The 18422-nt window shown below is 41.7% G+C and overlaps 2 protein-coding genes across 8 annotated transcripts in view; one reads left to right on the top strand and one right to left on the bottom strand.

Moving 5' to 3' along the window:
• The window catches only part of Tbc1d32 (TBC1 domain family, member 32), a 230881-nt gene that overhangs the window by 103778 nt on the left and 108681 nt on the right, over positions 1-18422 (top strand). For all 6 annotated transcript variants that reach the window (XM_039099304.2, XM_039099306.2, XM_063279629.1 and 3 more), the window contains one exon: positions 3650-3738. In XM_039099304.2, the coding sequence (XP_038955232.1) occupies positions 3650-3738 (89 nt within the window). The remainder of the gene's footprint in view (positions 1-3649; positions 3739-18422) is intronic.
• Positions 9855-18003, bottom strand: Msl3l2 (male-specific lethal 3-like 2). Of its 2 annotated transcripts, NM_001419552.1 has the most exons (3): positions 17839-18003; positions 16952-17052; positions 9855-11844 (listed from the first exon to the last, which is right to left on the bottom strand). In NM_001419552.1, exon 3 carries the CDS (start codon positions 11515-11517, stop codon positions 10402-10404), a length of 1116 nt encoding a protein of 371 aa, NP_001406481.1. In that variant the 5' UTR covers positions 11518-11844; positions 16952-17052; positions 17839-18003; the 3' UTR covers positions 9855-10401. The 2 variants fall into 2 exon arrangements, with proteins under 2 accessions (NP_001406481.1, NP_001014054.1); NM_001014032.2 differs by lacking the exons at positions 16952-17052; positions 17839-18003 and adding an exon at positions 13675-13689.

Raw genomic sequence — 18422 nt, 5'->3', positions numbered from 1 at the left:
GTGCCCAGCTAGGAAAAAGACTCTTAAAGATTAAAAAAGGAGTCTTTTTATTTTCTATTATTCATTCATAGTTTTACTTAAACTTATTTATTAGTTATACATTGCTATAAATTACCAATAAATTTGTGAATGTATAGATGTGTGTGAGGTTATATGTGTGTTATGATATATGTGTGTGTGTGTATATATATATATATATATATATATATATATATATGAATGAATGGGATAGGATCTCATGAGCTCAGGGTCGTCTTTAACTTGCAATAAATTCAAGGATGTCCTTGACCTTCTGATCTGTTGTTTCTACCTGCTGAGTGCAGGAATTGCAGGCATGAGCTACCATCCCTAGTTTATCATACTGAGAATCAAACCCAGGACCTGGTGCATGCTAGGAGACAATCTACCATCTGTGCTATACCCTACCCCAGTATATGCATTCTTAAGTATTGAGCCTTCTATCCTACTAGGTTAAGGTTACCCTGTTTTCTAAGTTAGGGCTTTACTGCTGTGAACAGGCACCATGACCAATGCAAGTCTTATAAAGGACAACATTTAAATAGGGCTGGCTTACAGGTTCAGAGGCTCAGTGCATCATCATCAAGACAGCAACATGGCAGCATCCAGAAAGGCATAGTGCAGGCCGAGCTGAGAATTCTATATCTTTATCTTAAGGCTGCTAGCAAAACATTGGCTTCCAGGCAGCTAGTACTCAGGTATTAAAACCACTCCCACAGTGACAAACCTACTTCAACAAGGCCACACCTCCAAGTAGTGCTACTCCCTAGGCCAAATATATACAAACCATCAATCACACCTGTCCATTTTTGCTGTGCTTTAGTTAGTATTTATTAAATATATTTTAATTGATTTATTACTTCTTCCTCTCATAAACTCATTCCTTCATCCCAGATCCATGTGCTGGGACATTTTCTTGACATCTTTCATGAAGGCACTGATACATTTCATTTGACTTTGTCTCTTACCTAAACCTTCCTTTGCTCGAATGGCCATAAAAATATTCTCTATTTAAGTTCACTGATCCATTTATATATAAAGTTCATAAGTCTGTACTCAGGATGTACACAAAACAGGCCTTTGTGTTTGGTTTTTAAATACTTAGTTCATTTGTCTTTGTTTTTGGAGATGTAGTCTCTCACACTGAAGCCCAGGGTGGGCCCAGCTCACTGTGTAGCTCAGCCTGCTCTCAAACTCAAAGCAGGCCTTTTGCCTTAACTTCTTTCTTTTGATTTCCAGAGTGGTTGTACCAGCTTGTAATTCCACCAAAAATGGAGGAGTGTTCCTCTTTCTCTACATCCTCACCAGCATCTATTGTCACTTGAGTTTTTGATTTTAGTCATTCTGACTGGTGTGAGGTGGAATCTCAAGGTTGTTTTGATTTGCATTTCCCTGATGTCTAAGGATGTTGAACATTTCTTTAGGTGCTTCTTGGCCACTCAGTATTCCTCAGCTGAGAAATCTTTTTAGCTCTGTAGCCCATCTTTTAGTAGGGTTATTTGTCTCCCTGCAGTCTAACCTCATGAGTTCTTTGTATATTTTGGATATTAGCCCTCTATCAGCTATAGGATTGATAAAGATCTTTTCCCAATCTGTTGGTTGCTATTATGTCCTAATGACAGTGTCCTTTTCCTTACAGAAGCTTTGCAATTTTATAAAGTCCCATTTGTCGATTCTTGATCTTAGAGCATAGGCCATTGGTGTTTTGTTCAGGAAATTTTCTCTGTGCCCATGTGTTCCAGGTTCTTGCCCACTTTCTCTTCTGTTAGTTTTAATGTATCTGGTTTGATGTGGAGGTCCTTGATCCACTTGGACTTGAGCTTTGTACAGGGCGATAAGAATGGATCGATTTGCATTCTTCTACGTGCTGATCGCTAGTTGAACCAGCACCATTTGTTGAAGATGCTGTCATTTTTCCACTGGATGGTTTTAGCTCCTTTGTGGAATACCAAGTAACCATTGGTGTGTGAGTTCATTTCTTGGTCTTCAGTTCTAGTCCACTGATCTACTTGCCTCTCTCTGTACCAATACCATACAGGTTTTTTTGTTTTGTTTTGTTTTGTTTTGTTTTATCACTTTTGCTCTGTAATACAGGTGGAGGTTATAGGGATGGTGATTTCCCCAGAAGTTCTTTTATTTTTGAGAATAGTTTTAGCTATCCTGGGTTTTTGTTATTCCAAATGTGTTTGCAAATTGCTCTTTCTAACTCTGTTTAGAATGGGGTTGGGATTTTAATGGGGATTTCATCGAATCTGTAGATTGCTTTCAACAAGATGGCCGGCCATTTTTACTATATTAATCCTGCCAATCCATGAGCATGGGAGATCTTTTCATCGTCTGAAATATTCTTCAATTTCTTTCTTCAGAGACTTGAAGTTCTTGTTATATAGCTCTTTTACTTTCTTGGTGAGAGTCACACAATGGCATTTTATATTATTTGTGACCATTGTGGAGGGTGTCATTTCCCTAAATTTTTTTCTCAGCCTGTTTATCCTTTGAGTAGAGGAAGGCTACTTATTTGTTTGAGTTAATTTTATATCCAACCACTTTGCTGAAGTTGTTTATCAGATTTACGAGTTCTCTGATGGAATTTTGGGCTTACTTAAGTATATTATATCATCCGCAAATAGTGATATTTTGACTTCTTTCTTTTTCAGTTTGTATCCCTTTGACCTCTTTTAGTTGTCTAATTGCTCTGGCTAGGACTTCAAGTACTATATTGAATAGCTAGGGAGAAAGCGAGCAGCCTTGTCTAGTCCAATGTATCCTTTCAGATCACTACAGACTAAGGCTGGTCTTCAATAACAGCAAATTGACAGAAAACCCACATGCACATGGAAGCTGAAGAACAAAACCAGGAGCTCCCTTAACTTCTTAAGTGGTGGGATTATGCCTTTGGGTCGTTACATCAGGCAAAACGCAGAGCTTTAAAGGAAACTTTGTAGAGATGGCTGCATCGACATAGAGATTTGTGTGGTGCACTAATGCCATCAGTGCTTGCGGTAGCATTCTGCTCCTGCTTTTGAGGGATGGCTACATAATGGGACATCCAGAGGAACTTTAAGAATACGAATGCTGGAATCTCACCTGTAGTTTCTAGCCTTAATAGCTCTTAAGTAGACTAATCTCTCTGTTTGTCCTTCTGTCTACTGATCATGTATTTGTCAGTCATCTTTCTGTTTCCTCCATGATGACATTATTCTTCCAGTGCTATAAACTGCCGATTTCTACACATAGTCTCAAATAGCTACTCCTTAAAAATGTTCATAGCAACTGTTGTTGCTTCCCATTTGTAGATTTTATATTGGCTTTTATCATCACTTTGTATTTTAGGCACAAAATTATTTTCTTCCTCATGCAGTCTGCTAGCCAGGTTGAAAGTTGGGTGTGTGTTCTGCTTCTTCATTTGGACGCAGTTTAGAAACTTTTCCAGTCATAATGGTCAGGCCTCGCCTAGACCACAAACGCTAGGATGAATCTGGGCCTGTCTCATTGCAACTCCTCATGGCTTCCAGGTGGTTCCAGGGGGAATCCATGATTTGGAATCCCAAATTTAAATGTATATTTATCGCTTTGATTGCTTTGAACAGCTTCTGTAAACAGACTCTCACTGTTTCTTTGTTATCTTTAGGATATATTGGATAGGCTTATCGTTTTGAACTCTGAAGCTAAGATTCGGTCTTTACTGAATTATGAACAATCACACACCTTTGGCCTAAGGTAAGCTACTCAATTTAAACCATATTTTACAAATTAATGGCATTGAGCATTAGTTCTTTATATATCCTGTGTGAATATGTAGTCTATGTACATGCGTTGAAAGTGGTATACAGGCATGGGGAGGCAACTTTGAAGTCAGATGTGTTGCATGGTTCCCCTCTCCTTTATTGACACAGGGTCTGTCAGTGAACCAACATTGACTGGTTGGCCAGTAAGCTTTGGGCAACCTGCCTGTCTTTGCCTACCTGCACTGAGGTTCCAGGACAGTCTGACCTCTATGTAAGTGCATGGGATAGCTCAAGTCCTTATGTTTGTATGCACTGAGCTGTCTCCATAGCCCAATAATCCATACTACTACAAAATGCTAAAGTGGGCTAATTTAAAAGTCATATATGTAAAGATAGTCTGTCCTTCTATAACATTATAGTAAAAGCAAATGACACTTGGGGTTTGTCACGGCAGTCTTTGTATGATTAGTGGCTGTTACTTTTGTTCAGCATATAGGGACACATCAAGGACTGTTTTCATTGAGATTTCTTAGGAGTCACATGGAGAATCTCTCGTCTGGTTTGTGATTAGACCCTTGCCATAATAAAGCTTTGAAACAGGAATGTACATGGGTGGTTGTTCTTGAGGCCCAGACCTTGCCTCTTGGTGTTGATCATTGATTCTCAAGGTTTAACTTCCTGGTTTAGTTCATATTCCTTGATATTTTATTTAGCATATTCCAATGGGGAAGGATGTGCTTTGACCAGACTTAGGAATCCTCAGTATTTTGGTTAAATGTGTATGTGTAGCTTTCTTTCCCATCTAAAAATGACTGCCTTGAAAAACAGCTGATTTAAGGAGAATTTCTTTTCGTAGGTCCATGGGTTTCTATTGTATTAGCAAAGTAACTTTCTCAGTATGAGGCAGGCCGGGGAGATGTGCTGCATAAGAAATGCATCGAGTGCTGTTCTAAAAGGCGGAGTCTTTGCTGCTAGTGCGTCTCCCAGCTGTATACTTTAACTTCTTACTTTTTACTTATTCATAGCTGAACTTAATTTTCTGACTTCTTGGTTAAAATATAAAGAGGCTGCAGCTATTAATGTTCTTTTAGATATTGTGCTATTTATCTCAAAAAATGTTTCTACATTAGATTTTAGCTATTGATCTGGGACAACACATAGCAAGAAGACACGGTATTATAGATTCAATAGAATTGTTTTGTATTTTGAGTAATTGAAAATAGATTTTAGTTTCTTACTATATACCAAGTAGATACCTCTTCTCTCTTGTGTATTCCTTTTGAAGTTTGCATTTATTTGTTTAGTGTGTGTGCATTTATTTGCACAGTGTGACACAGGTGGTGGTCAGGGGCAACTCGAGAGTTGGTTCTGGGGCTTGGAACTCAGATAGTCAGGCTTGGGGGCTAGTGACTTCACCCCGTCTTCTGTCACCTTACATCTCTTTTGTGATAGTTTTAACAACTGTTCTTAAGAAAAATGATTCCTAGGATTTTGTTAAATTAGACAAAAGAATATAAAACTGAAAGTTTGTAATGAGTATTTTCTGCATCCTTTCTACACAGTCTTATTGAATGTGTATGGCCATCCCTCTGCTGATAGAGAGAGCGCTCCTTTCTAGCAGTCTGAATTCTGGACGGGCAGGACAGTATTCCTGTGTGAGCTGCACTCATACAGCTGTCAAATGCAGGACACTCACCACACTATCCTTACAGGGGTGTGGGAATTACACACCAACAATTCAGCGGGCTTTCACACTCAGTACTGAAAGTTCTCACAAATGGTCCTTTGTGTTTTCTAATACTTAACCAGCTCTATTCTGTTTTATGTTTTACTAGCAAACTAATATTACCAGGCCAGCCATCTTCAACACACTGCAGAGTAATTTGCCACATTACCACCTTAGTGTTCACAGAAAAGGACTATATGTAGAAAAGGTTGCATGTTAATTTGGAGCTTTTTGGCAGTTCCTTTTTTCAATCAGAGTTTTGCTATTTTAAGCATTACAAGTGATTTGTGTATGTGCCTATGGAAACACCCCAGCATAAATCATACATGTAAAGTTGTTTATGGAGGCTAGTGAGGGTGTCACATCCCCAGTAACTGGAATTTCAAATGATTGTGAGACACCTTCTTGTAGGTCTTCTGCATTTTTTTTTAAGGAATTGTATTCACTACTTTTCTCCTTGGCTGTACCAAAATACCTGACAGAAGCAAGTCCTGGAAGGAAAGGTGTATCCAGTCCCCCAGGTTCAGGGTACATTCCATCATATCAGAAAGGCTTCATGGTATAGCTAGAGGCAACTTTCCTTATTGTGTTTCCGTTAGGGATCTGAGAAAGATGGATGCCGGTGCCCAGGTGGCTTTCTGCACTTTATGAATCTAATGCCCTCAGCCTATGAGAAGGTGCTGCCCATATTTAGAGTCTCCTTATCTCAGTAAACCCAATCTAAGATACCTCTCACGGGTATACTGAGTCTCATCTCCTGAGGGAATCCAGAGCCTGTCAAGGTGACCCTGAGTATTTACCGCCATCATGATCAACGTAGTTTCCTTGCATTCGGAAGCATTTTCATTGCCTCATTCAGTTGTCGTTTGAGGGAATTAGCTCACTTCAGTCCATTCTTCAGTGTTCATTGAGGTCCCATATGATAGGCTGTGGTGTCCCATTATGCCCGAAACCTTCGCTCCTGTGCTTTGGAACTTTACCTGGAAATTTCCCTTCGTACAGTCGCAGTGCTGTGCTTGGACTCTATCCGCATTATGACGTCCTTCTGTTGCTTATACCAATCTCTGCTTTTCTCTGCTTCAAAACTCTAGAAATAGCATTAATGGTCCATTTGCAACAACTTGTGTCTAAACACAGCATTGAGACTAATACGAGATTCAGTGAAGTGTGGTTTATGGCTTTTCACGTTTCCATAGCATCACAGATTACTGAGAACTTTGAAGTCCAATTTGCCAAGATGGTCTTAGATAGCTTTCATGGTAATTCTCTCTCACTCAAGAGCATTGCTTCTTTGATTAGTCCCCGTGCTCCTTCTTTCTAGATCATTCCTAGCAGGTGAGGCTGTGTCCATACACCCACCCTCCGCTGAGCCAACTACACATTGTAGGGTGCTTGGCCCTCCAGCTCCCTGCAGCCAAGCTCTTTCTCTTCCTTGCATTCGTTCACCTCTGTTTCCTTCTCAGGCAACTTCACATTGGCTCTGAGTTTGTAACCTGTCAGAGCTGGGCAGCCTCCTGTTTCAAGACCAAGGTCACTGTCTGTTGGTGATTCTAGTACATCCTTTTGTGCCTGATTCTCATCCCGTTTTAACTTTCAATAGCATTTGAAATAGTGGGACATTGATTTTTATGTGTTAAAAAATTGTGTTTGGACACAGTGACGCATGCCCGCAATCCTAGCATTTGAGAAGTATAGATAAACAAGAATTATTTAAGGCTATCCTTGGCTATATGGTGAGTTTGAGGCTAGAGTGAGATATATTCGAGTCTCATTCAAAAAACAAAATGGAAAACTACATTTTTGCTTCACTAATACTACATACGTCTGTAGCTGTAACGTCTAAACCGTTCTCTGAGAGTAATCTTTGAAATACTATAGGTTTGGTTCTGGACAAGCCTCCCAACCCCAATACTCTTATTACGTTTGGCCTTTTGACATCTCAATTCACACATTTCTCAGGCATCAGAAACTTAATATGTCAAAAAATTGAACTCTGGGATCTCCTATTCCTCCCACGAAAGCAAACAAAATGAATCTTTTGTTTTTGTATCATTCAGCAGCCCACCCATCTCTTTGGTTGCTTTAGTTTGAAAGTCATCTTTTTTTCTGTTTTTCTGACAGTAATTTATCTTTATTATAAATAAATTAACCAATATGGGAAATTAAGTAGAGTAAGTTAAGTGAAATTCCTATCAATTCACAGTATCACTATGAACATTGAAGAAAATTATTCTAGACATCACTGTGTTAATATGCATACACAGAAATTAATTCAGTTATGTGGATGGAGTCAAGAGTGCCACTTTCAATTCTACCTGAACTCCACAGGCAGGAAAAGACTCCCTAGTGAGACGGAAGGAATTGTTGAATTTCAAATAACTTCAGTAAGTACTTTCCTCAGGATCCCTGTAAGGTTAAGAAATAAGATTATGTAAAATCCTTCAAGAGATCTGAGTATTATATTCCTCTTTGGACAGAGCTGATGGACTCTATGGTGAGGAATGAGGACATTAGTGCTCCCGTTGGCCTCCCACGTCTCCTGGCTCTGTCTTCGTCTGTTTTATGTTGTCATCTCTGAGGCTAATAATTATGGAACATTTTATTTGCTCTGTGGTTCTTATGGCAGGGAGGTCTGAAAACCACGGTGCTGGTGTCCAGACCATAGCCAGAAAGGGCCCTCCCCATGCCGGGAGCCAGAGCTCCTGTGGGAAGACTGAAAGCTGAAGGGTGCAGAGCCAGACTGGTTCCTTGTTACAATTAGGGTCTGGTAATAAAACTCACCAGGGCCTTATGGGAACCTACATGGGCCCAGGGGGAAGTCAAGTTTTGAAGGTGACATCCCGTCGACCTGTCTCTGTATTCTAGGCCCTACCTGTTAGATGGCTACACTTACCAAGCTTCTACTACATGAACCCATGAGTAGTGCACTCCACCTACACCTACACCATGAGTTCGCGGATTTGCCTAATTCTGAGCCTGCCTTCATGAGTCAAAGGCCATCCCTTCCTCTTTACATTAGGGAGATTGAACTGACCAGAGTGATCGGGGGTCTCAGTATAGTGCCTTTTATATATAAACACAATGCTTGTTAAGTTTTATTTTGTTTGTTTTTTAAGGACAGGGTCTTTCTATTTACACCAGGGTGGCCTCCATCTCACGGCAGTGTGCACCTGCTCAGTCTCCTGAGGGACTGACTATGTGTTTTACCCATTGGCACCTGGAGATATTAGCTAATGGATTAAGATTAAATAAAGGGTTGTTCTTCCAGAGGACCTGGTTCAATTCCCACCGCCAACATGGTAGATAGCAACTACCTGGAACTGCAGTTCCTGGAAAGTTAATGCCTTCTTCTGGTTCCTGTGGACATCAGGCATACACATGGTACACAGACAATGCACCCGTATACATTAAAAATAGTTCACTCTGCTTCTGGTCACTTAAGAGCTGTTTTGTTCTAGAAGAGGGTGATCAATGGCCAGGAGGTAGGATGTGGTTATTATTCTCTCCAACCCTATTGTCTCCCAAGTATTCATAAATTAATAGAGTAAATTAATGCAGGAAATAAACAGTGATATTAAGCCTCCGTTCTCTTTTCCCATTTTGAAAATCAGAGCGAGACACCTTTGGAGAGCTTTCTTGATCTATGCCCTCCCTTCTGGTGCCCATTATTTATCTGTTCAGCTTTGTCTAATACTCTGAGGAGGAAGGCAGAGTCCTTATCTCCCTGAAGCACAGTGCTCTATGCTGCCTCTAGGTCTCTAGCACAGTCTTCACTTTTCCCTCCACACACGAAATGGCCCATCTTGAAGGACAAAGCTTGTTCAGTCACAGACAGCAGATTCACAGTCCCTTCCCAATGTGACCTTGGCTTTTAAGGTTACTCCCACAGATTGAGTCAACACTTTTCTTTTAAACATTTATTTTTGTGAAATTGGTTAATGAAAAGAATTGCCTGAACTCTTTCATATTTCCTAAGGTTTAGCCATTTAGTTTTCCTAGCCATCTGAAGTATTTAGAGAAATATTTTTCTTAGGATGTTTTATTTCAACCTAAAAACTGCTTATTTCATGGTAAACACCAAGTAACAGCATCATTCAGTATTGTTTTCTTTGTATCAGATTGCAAATTCTAATTTGTAAAATTGCCTTTTAGAATTTATATTTTATATAGTAATTCTTAAGTATACATTTAAACTTAATATAAAGTGTTAATGTAATGCTCTCATTGAGGCTATATAATATCTCATATTGTCAGGTTTCTCCAAAACAAAACTAGGGAATCTACTTTGTGCAACAGCTTATGAAATATTGGTTTTCTTTTAACTTTACATTTATGCATCAATAGTAAACTGTATAAAAAGAGAAGCTTTATGAATAATTTTGTCAGACAAAAATGCTTTATTTAGACAACCAAAGATAATGCTTCACAGAAAGGGAGCTTTTACAAATTCTATAGCTGCAAATTCTCTTTTGCTGTCAATGTTTGTTTTCCCCAGAATTTGAGATTGCCATGTGTCCAAATATGAACTCATATATGCTGATCAGAGTCCTTCAATCTCATCACACTAGAAGGGTCTTCAAAAACATTTTGCTTGATGCTAAGAAAACTAAACAGTGTAACTCTCGTTAATGACCACTTGTGATGTCTACCACAACAGCAGAACCTATGTATAGTTTCATGAATGTTCCCTCACATACAGCTAGTGCAATGGCATGTATTTTTATAAATTAACTAATGAAGCAACTTTACCTCCGTACAGGCAAGAAAACAAAACAAAGCTCAGGAAGTACTTGTTATCAAAAATAACTGCAGTATGTGAACAACTCAAATACTGAAGCCTGCCCCCTCTCAGGGTCCCCACTCCCCCAAGGTGGGCCAACCTAGAACACAAAACACAGAGCCAGGTGGGACTGCAGAGACTTTAAAACTTTAACAGATTGTCCTGGGGTTCTTGCTGCTATAATGCGCCTCACAGGCAGAGACATAAGCTGACTCCAGGAAGAAGTCAGCCTGGTATTCTGCTAAGAACCTCAGAAAGAGATCCAAGTGCTTCAGTAGTGCCTTCAGATTCTTCTCGGAGAAGGACATCTTTCCAAGAATCTCTGGAAGTTTAACAAACAGTCGAAGTAAATGCTGTGCGCCATAAATGTAGGAGGGGGGAGGTGGCTGGTGTCCCGGGGGATAGTTGTCCGGCACAAGCTTCCAGGACAGGATCTCGTTTATTTCCTCAGTTGTCCCTTCAAAGCCAGCAAACATGGCACTCCCTTCCTTCCCGGGAGTCAGAGCGATGGGGGAAAGTGCTGTGCTGTGCACAGGTGTCTTTTGCAAGTGCGGGAACAGCTTGGGCACACTGCGCTTGGCCTGGGGCGAGGCCCGGTCCTCAGCCTGCCAGTGGCAGTGGGTGCTGTGGCGGGTGGACCGCCTGGGAGCCCGCGCGGCATCGGTCTCCACCCTGCGCCTCTTGGGGGCGGTTGGCCCCGCCATGGCCTGGCTCTCGGAGGGCTGTGGGGGAGACGGGCCCGGCCAGGGCGCCTCCTGGCTCCTGCCGGCATCGCTCGCTCGTTCCTCGGTGGGGAAGAAAAAGGTGGAGGAAGTGACCATTTCGTACTGGGCCTGTTCCTGAGGGTACAGCAGCACCAAGGGGAGCGCGTGGTCGAAGGTGATGCGCAGCCCGTCCGCCATCTCTCGGCACAGGCCCACGCTCCTCTCCGGCGCCGCGCGCTGGGGCTGCGGCCGGCGGTCCCCCGAGGCCAGTGCGCTTGCCGAGAAGTGGCGCACGTAGCACTCAAGGATGGCGCCCACATTGGTCTGGCAAGGCAGCCTCACCAACCGCCGCCTGCGGTTGATGTAGTAACAGTCGTCCGCCAGCCGCTGCTGGAGCACTTCCGGGATGGGGATGCGCACGGCCCGTTCGTCCGCTTCCCGTCTCGTGTGTGCCTCCACTTCTTTCTTGCCTTTAGGCTTTGGGTCGCCATCGCCTCGATCACTCCCTCCTTCATCCTTACCCTCGCCGTCATCCTTAGGAGCGCAGCCAAGTGTGGCCATGGTCGTCACCGGCAACGGGCCCCGCTCGCCCCTCTGGCCTGGGCGGCTCTAGCGCGCCGCTGCTTTTCTGGCTGGTTCACACTGTAACCTGAGACTTCATTTGTACCAGGGAGCCAGAGGTTTCGGGCTGTCACCTCCCATCTCAGCCATTCAAATGGATCAGAGAGTCTGGAACTTTCTGCCAGTTTTGTCTTCCTCAGTAACGATATGACGATCTCAGCGCTGCACAGCACTCGTGAACGCGGCAGCGGTCAAGCTGGAAACGCAGCACTTCCTGAGTCGAATTGAAATTCAGTTCGTTTTTCTTAGGGACCAGCCTCTATATGACTTTAGGAGAAAAAGAATAATACAAAAATTTAGAAATAAATTTAGATTGGAAATTGGTCATTTTAATGTAATAAGCACAGTTGAGTGTTCGTTAATATTCCATTTTATCAAATCACCTAGTTATTTATTCTCAGGAACCCCGTTACTAGTTAAATCTGATTAACTTAGTAATGAGAGTTAACATTACCTTATAGAAAATATTTAATATAAAGTAGAATATAACCTTGAGTACATATTGCTCATTTTTAAAATTTATGTGTTCACAATCACAAACACCCAGTACTTTCTCTTCTTTAAATTAATTTAAATGATCATCTTATTGCTAATTGTTTAATTGACAACTAATGTTTTATTTTACATATAGAATCTCCAGTGTTTATAAAATTAGGATTCATGAACATTTTAATTAAAACCTAGAGATAAATCTGTGGACAACTATAACTTTTTTCAACAAATTCTTACAATTGGTATTGTCAATGTTAAAGAATTGGCACATTTTCAAATTATACATTTCTATCTACCCTCTTTGCATGTCTCAAAGTTTGTGGCTGTCTCCATTCTGCCAATTTGATGAAATCTATTTTTTCCATTCAGTTGTTCACTGAGTCAGAAAATATTTAAGTCTCCACCAAGCACTATGCTACTCTATTTAGATATTCTTTGTGTGTGTGATACTTGTCTTTTGTATTCTATTTATTTGGGTTCTTTTTTCTTCACATTGCTAATTTTTTTCCCTCCTCTTCAAGGTCAGGGTGCATCTATTTCCCCCCCACAGCCCCCAGTTAGAAAAGTTTTATGGACATAAGACTAGTCCTCTGTTATTTCTCTGTAAATGGCCAATGACTTCCATTAGTAGTTCTGGGGTGTGTGTTTTCTGATACAGTAATCTTGCTATGCAGCTAAGTATATGGACCACTGCTAGGTGCTGGGCACTGCAGATGTGTTCCAGTTTCCCTGACAATGATCATTCCGTACTAACCTGGTGTCTTGGTGCCCAGGCTTAAAGCATTGCTTTGAGCACACATACAGATTCTATCAGATTTGCAAAACATATAAATTCACCAATACATATATATAATATGTAAATTCAGTGTTCTCCTAATTTATACTCTCTCTATATATTATATATATTTTATATATACATTGTATATATATATATATATATATATATATATATATATATATCAAAACTATGTATTTACAAAAGTGAAAGCTAAACTGAGGCCACAGGAGGGTTTAAAACCTTTCTGCAACTCAGAACAGAGTGAGCTAAGTGAAAAGATTAACCAAAGTTTCTACTCACTCTTCAGGGCTCATGCAGAGTCCTGGTGGCAAACATTTAATTGGGGCTGGCTTACAGGTCAGAGGTTCAGTCCCCTATCATCAAGGTGGGAGCATGGCAGAGTCCAGGCAGGCTTTTTGAGATTTTCTTTGTCAATGCAATCAGCACCTTAGCCTCAGGTAGACTCTTCAGAGAAGGGCAAAAGCAGCCACATTCATACCACAAAACCAGTCTCTAGGCCACATACTGAAATTATTCTCCTCTGAAACCTCTTGGGCCAGGTCGACACAGTTCAATCTCTCACAGCAACAGTCTTCCATATTCCTCCTGGGATAGCTCATTAAGTCCCACTTAAAGCATCCCTCAGCTTTCCAAATCAAAGTCCCCAAATCCACATTCTGCCAAACAAAAGCATGGTCAGGGCTATCACAGCAGTACCCCAGTCTCTGGTACCAACTTCTGTCTGACTTAGGGTTTTACTGCTGTGAACAGACGCCAGGAACAAGGCACAACTTATAAAGGACAATATTTCATTGAGGCTGTCTTACAGGCCAGAGGTTCAGTCCTTATCATCAAGGCGGGAGCATGGCAGAGTCCAGGCAGGCATGGTGCAGGAGCTGAGAGTTCTACACCTTGATCTGAAGGCTGCTAGCAGAATACTGACTTCCAGACAGCTAGGAGGAGGGTCTTAAGCCCACACCCACAGTGGCACACCTACTTCAACAAGGCCACACCTCATAATAGTGCCACTCCCTGAGCCAAGTATATACAAACCATCACACAAACTAACTCTGCCCCCTTTCTTTCTTCTACAAATGTGTAAATATTGAAAACGTTGGGCTTCATACTCGTGTGCAGACTTGGTATACATGCCTACTGATTTCTATAAATTGTGTCCCAATTTTCGGTTTTTGACTTATCAGGCAGGAAGTTTCCTCCAGTACTGTGAGAGGAAAATTCTTATATCAAAGAAATGAATGTAGTTAAGTAAGATAGAGCCGCATATGTGAATACAGGAAATATATACTCTATATGATTAGATAAACTTGTTTGGGCTAACAGCGGTGTGCCTGTGTGTTTCTTCTCTCTGTCCACCTGCAGACTGTCTCCAACAAAAATCAACCTATTCAGCGTTACATTAGAGAAAGTATTCAGGAAGGGGCAAAGAACTATTTAACATGTCATCTAGAGCTTCGAGCATAAGTTTGCTTATTTGTTCAGTCCGAGCAAAAGCGAAGACCTTCTGTGTATACACTGACATTCTCTTCCTTGGAGAGCCTCTTCTTGTTAACAGAACACAGAGAAAATGTTATTTCATAGTCTATATCAGCAGTTCTTAATCTGTGGGTCATGACCCCTTTGGCAAACCTTGAAGTCTAAAAATATTACGCTAATAAAATATTAATTAAAATTACAGTTTCAAGGTAGGAACAAGAGTTTTATGGTTGCGGGTCACCAGAATACAAACTGTATCAAAGGGTTGTAGCATTGGGAAGGTGGAGAGCCATTGGGCTAGATGACATCCGCCAAACACTGGTTTTCATTTATTTTCATTAAGTAATAATCCAAGTAGTTTAAAAAGTCACCTAGTGTGGGAAAGCTTTGATGGTGAAGACGAGTTCTTCCCCCTTCCTTCCCCACTCCCTCATCCCACCCTGGAGAGGCTCCTGCTTTGCTGTCTGGTCACTGAATTATTTCCTTTGGAATTTATATTTAGTTCTTTAAGTAGCTGAATGTACGTATAACACTGTCTTGATGTTTCAAAGTCAGACTTCTTGTCTCTCATCTTTAGGTATCTGGATGATTAGAATTTATATTTCCTCTCTCTTCCTCACTCCTGGTTTTACTTTGTTCTTGATGGGATCATCCTTGAAGCCTTACATCATTACGTCTATATAAATATTATTCATTGTTGGTTCAGTAGCAGTACAGTATGACTATTATTCTTCCTATAACTTGATTTTTCTTTAATACCAATACGATTTTATAGGTGCCTTATTCTATATGTATCTTCTAACTAAGGTTTCTTGAGAATATTCCCAAACACAAACCATTCCTTCCCCAATACCGTATCAGACTTACTCAGTGCTATGAAGCCCTAGGCCTGTGCACTGGTTCTGATTTAAATTACATCATTTTGGGACAATCCCCTAAAGTAGTTATTTTCAGGCTCCTTTAAAAAATAGATAACTCAATTAGGGCTCAGACAAAGTCAGCTATTTACTTGAGTATTAGTAATTTGTAAAACTGGAATTTGAATCTTGTTTCCCTGGTTTCGGAGAATGTAACACCTAACCCATGCACCGCAGAGGTTCCCCATACCATCATCCCAGTAACACACACACACACACACACACACACACACACACACACACACCACATACACACACACCACATACACACACAGACACACACACATACACACAGACACACACAGACACACAAACACACACACACAGACACACACAGACAGACAGACACAGACACACACACAGACACACAAACACACACACAGAGACATACACACAGACACACACAGACACACAAGCACACGCACACAGACACACAAGCACACGCACAGACACACACCACATACACACACACAGACAGACACAGACACACACACAGACAGACACAGACACACAGACACACAAACACACAGACAGACACACACAGAGACAGACAGACACACACACAGACACCACATACACACACAGACACACACACAGACACACAAACACACACAGACACACAAACACACACACAAAGACACACACACAAACGCACACAGACACACAAACACACACACATATGCATACACACACAGACACACACACACACACACACACACACACACACACACCCCACTGTATTAGTGACTTTTCTCATTGAGTGACATGACAAACACCCAATAGAAGCAAAGAGTCTATTTGTCCTGCCCAGTTTGAAGGCAGGCAGCCGTGCTGGAGAAGGCATGGGAGCAGCGGTGTGGTACTTTGGAAGATGCTTCTATCACTTCAGTATGCAGGAAGCGAAGTGATGGAGCTGCTGCTCAAGTTGCTGTCTTCTCTTTTAGGTAGTGTGGGACCCCAATCTAAGGCATGGTACTGCCCACATGTAAGGTGGGTTTTCCCACTCAAGTCAGTCTAGAAACTCCTTTATAGTCATGCCCAGAAGTCTGTCTCCTGTGTGACTTTAGAACCTGCTAATATGTTCATGGTCAATGTCCCTTGCTTTGATGGAGCCATTTTCTAAATAAGAAAGGCCATGAAGTCACATGCAGTAGCACCTTAGTTGGGGGCAGTCAAAATAAAACTTTGGGTTTACAAGAGTTACCCAAAATGTTAGGAAGAGTAAAGATCAGAGACCTCTCAGTACAAGATATAAGGAGAAGCTTCCGTGGAGGCTGAGGCATCTGCCACTTCAGTCCTTGGGAGTTTGCCTTCAGAGCCCTGACGCCTCTACCTCAGCCTGGCCGCTGTGGACTAACACCGTTTGGCAAGTTCACTTTTGAGAAATGCTGAGATAAAGCCTCTCAAAACTATAGAGTGATTTCTTTTCCCTCCCAAATTTATTTTTTCCTCGAATTCCTAAAATCACTTCTCCACTTAGTTTTTTCAAAAGGGCAATAATTTGTATCAAGAGTATTGTCACAAAGATATAGTATCACTAATAATATTGTCTTATATTGACAGTAATTCTTAACAGAAATCAAGTGCTTTTAGTTTTAGTCCTCTAAGCCTGAGATTACTAAAATCCCCAAATAAAAGTGACAGCAGTCGCACGGTCTCACCTACTGGTAAGTAGTTTACGAAAAGTCCTTACCTGCTTTCCCACAGCTGGGGAATTGCAGTGTTTCCCATTTCGTCATTTATAATCTCCTCTTCATATATGTACTCACGTCGTCTAAATCACAAAATGAGTACCTTAGATGAGAAAGGAAGTAGAGATGGAAAAAAGAAACCTGGTTACTAGAGAGATTTATACTTTATAGAGACAAGCATGCCTAGTACAATTTTTTGTTGTTAAGATTTGTTTGTTTATTTATTTAATGTATACACATGCTCTGTTTTCATGCATACCAGAAGAGGGAATAAGATTCTATTACAGATGGTTCTGAGCCTGTGGTTGCTGGGAACTGAACTCAGGACCTCTGGAAGAGCTACCAGTGCCCTTAACCACTGCACTATCTCTCTAGCCCAGCTAGTACATAGTTTACGTCTACAAACTGTGACGTTTGAACTGGTATTTTTTAACTTCCCTACATTATATCCACTTTTTGTTTCCTACTCAAACAGTCTCAGCTGCATCTAAGGCTGTATTTTTGTGGGTTTTGTGCCCCCACTGTGCTGCATTAATCTTGTGCTGGCTTGGGGTGCTAGATGGGCATTCTCAGGACTTGCTACGGGATAAGGCCTAGCTTATTCTTCATGGCACAGATAACCGTCCCTAGAGCCAACAATTACCTTATTGTGTAATGGTTCAGTGCTATGAGAGCTGGATTACCTCTAACATATGGCTCTAGAATACCTCTCCAGAACCTTTGTCCCATGAGACTTTTCTAGAGAAAAGTTTCTGTCTGCTCAGCCCAGAGAGGGTACTGACAACAGATCGGAGTCCACCAAAGTCCAACTTAGGAAATGCAGAATCTGGTGCAGGTCAGTGGAGCAAGAATGCTCAAAGGCAAACAGCCATTTCTCAGAAAAGCCTACCTCAGTATGGTGAGGATTCAGGAAAGCTGCATCCTGGCCGCTCTCTACAGGAATCCTAGCCAACCGCCATTCTTTCTCAGGCCCAGTTGTTGACTGCTTTTGAAGCCTTGGAGGGTGGTGGGGACCTTGAGTATCTTGCCAGTTTCAGTTTTCACCGGATTCATCTGGTTTACTTCCTGACTCTCTAGCGCCCCCTCCCACCAGGAGAAGATGTTGCAACTTGGAGGAAATGGCTACAGCCCAACCGGTGGCCCTGCCCCCAGTGACTAGGGCCCTCCCACAACAAACATCAATCAAGAAAATGCCGGACAGGCTTGTCTTTTGGCTAATCCGCTGAAGAAATTTTCACAGTTGGGGGTTTCCAGCTCAGAAATAACAATAATTGGTACCGAGTTGACACAATGCTAGACAGCACAGCTGCACAGGGACATTTGTCTTTGTAGGTCCGGCTTCCAGCCTTTAAGACCAGAGGTCTCACCCCAGGACCTGTCCCACAGCTCCAGGCTTCAAGGTGATCTGCAGTTCCTGACAGGCAGACCTGCAGGGCTGCTCTCAGCTGATACTTCTACATCCCAAGAGCCTTT

The sequence above is a fragment of the Rattus norvegicus genome, chromosome 20 (assembly GCF_036323735.1).
Source record: "Rattus norvegicus strain BN/NHsdMcwi chromosome 20, GRCr8, whole genome shotgun sequence".
NCBI lineage: Eukaryota > Metazoa > Chordata > Mammalia > Rodentia > Muridae > Rattus > Rattus norvegicus.
The sequence above is the reverse complement of the archived record's forward strand: the minus strand, read 5'-3'. Positions and strand labels throughout refer to the sequence as shown.

What these genes read in the sequence shown, in the direction of transcription:
- Msl3l2 (NM_001419552.1), bottom strand. Translation starts at nt 11,517, where the DNA reads ATGGCCACACTTGGCTGCGCTCCTAAGGATGACGGCGAGGGTAAGGAT.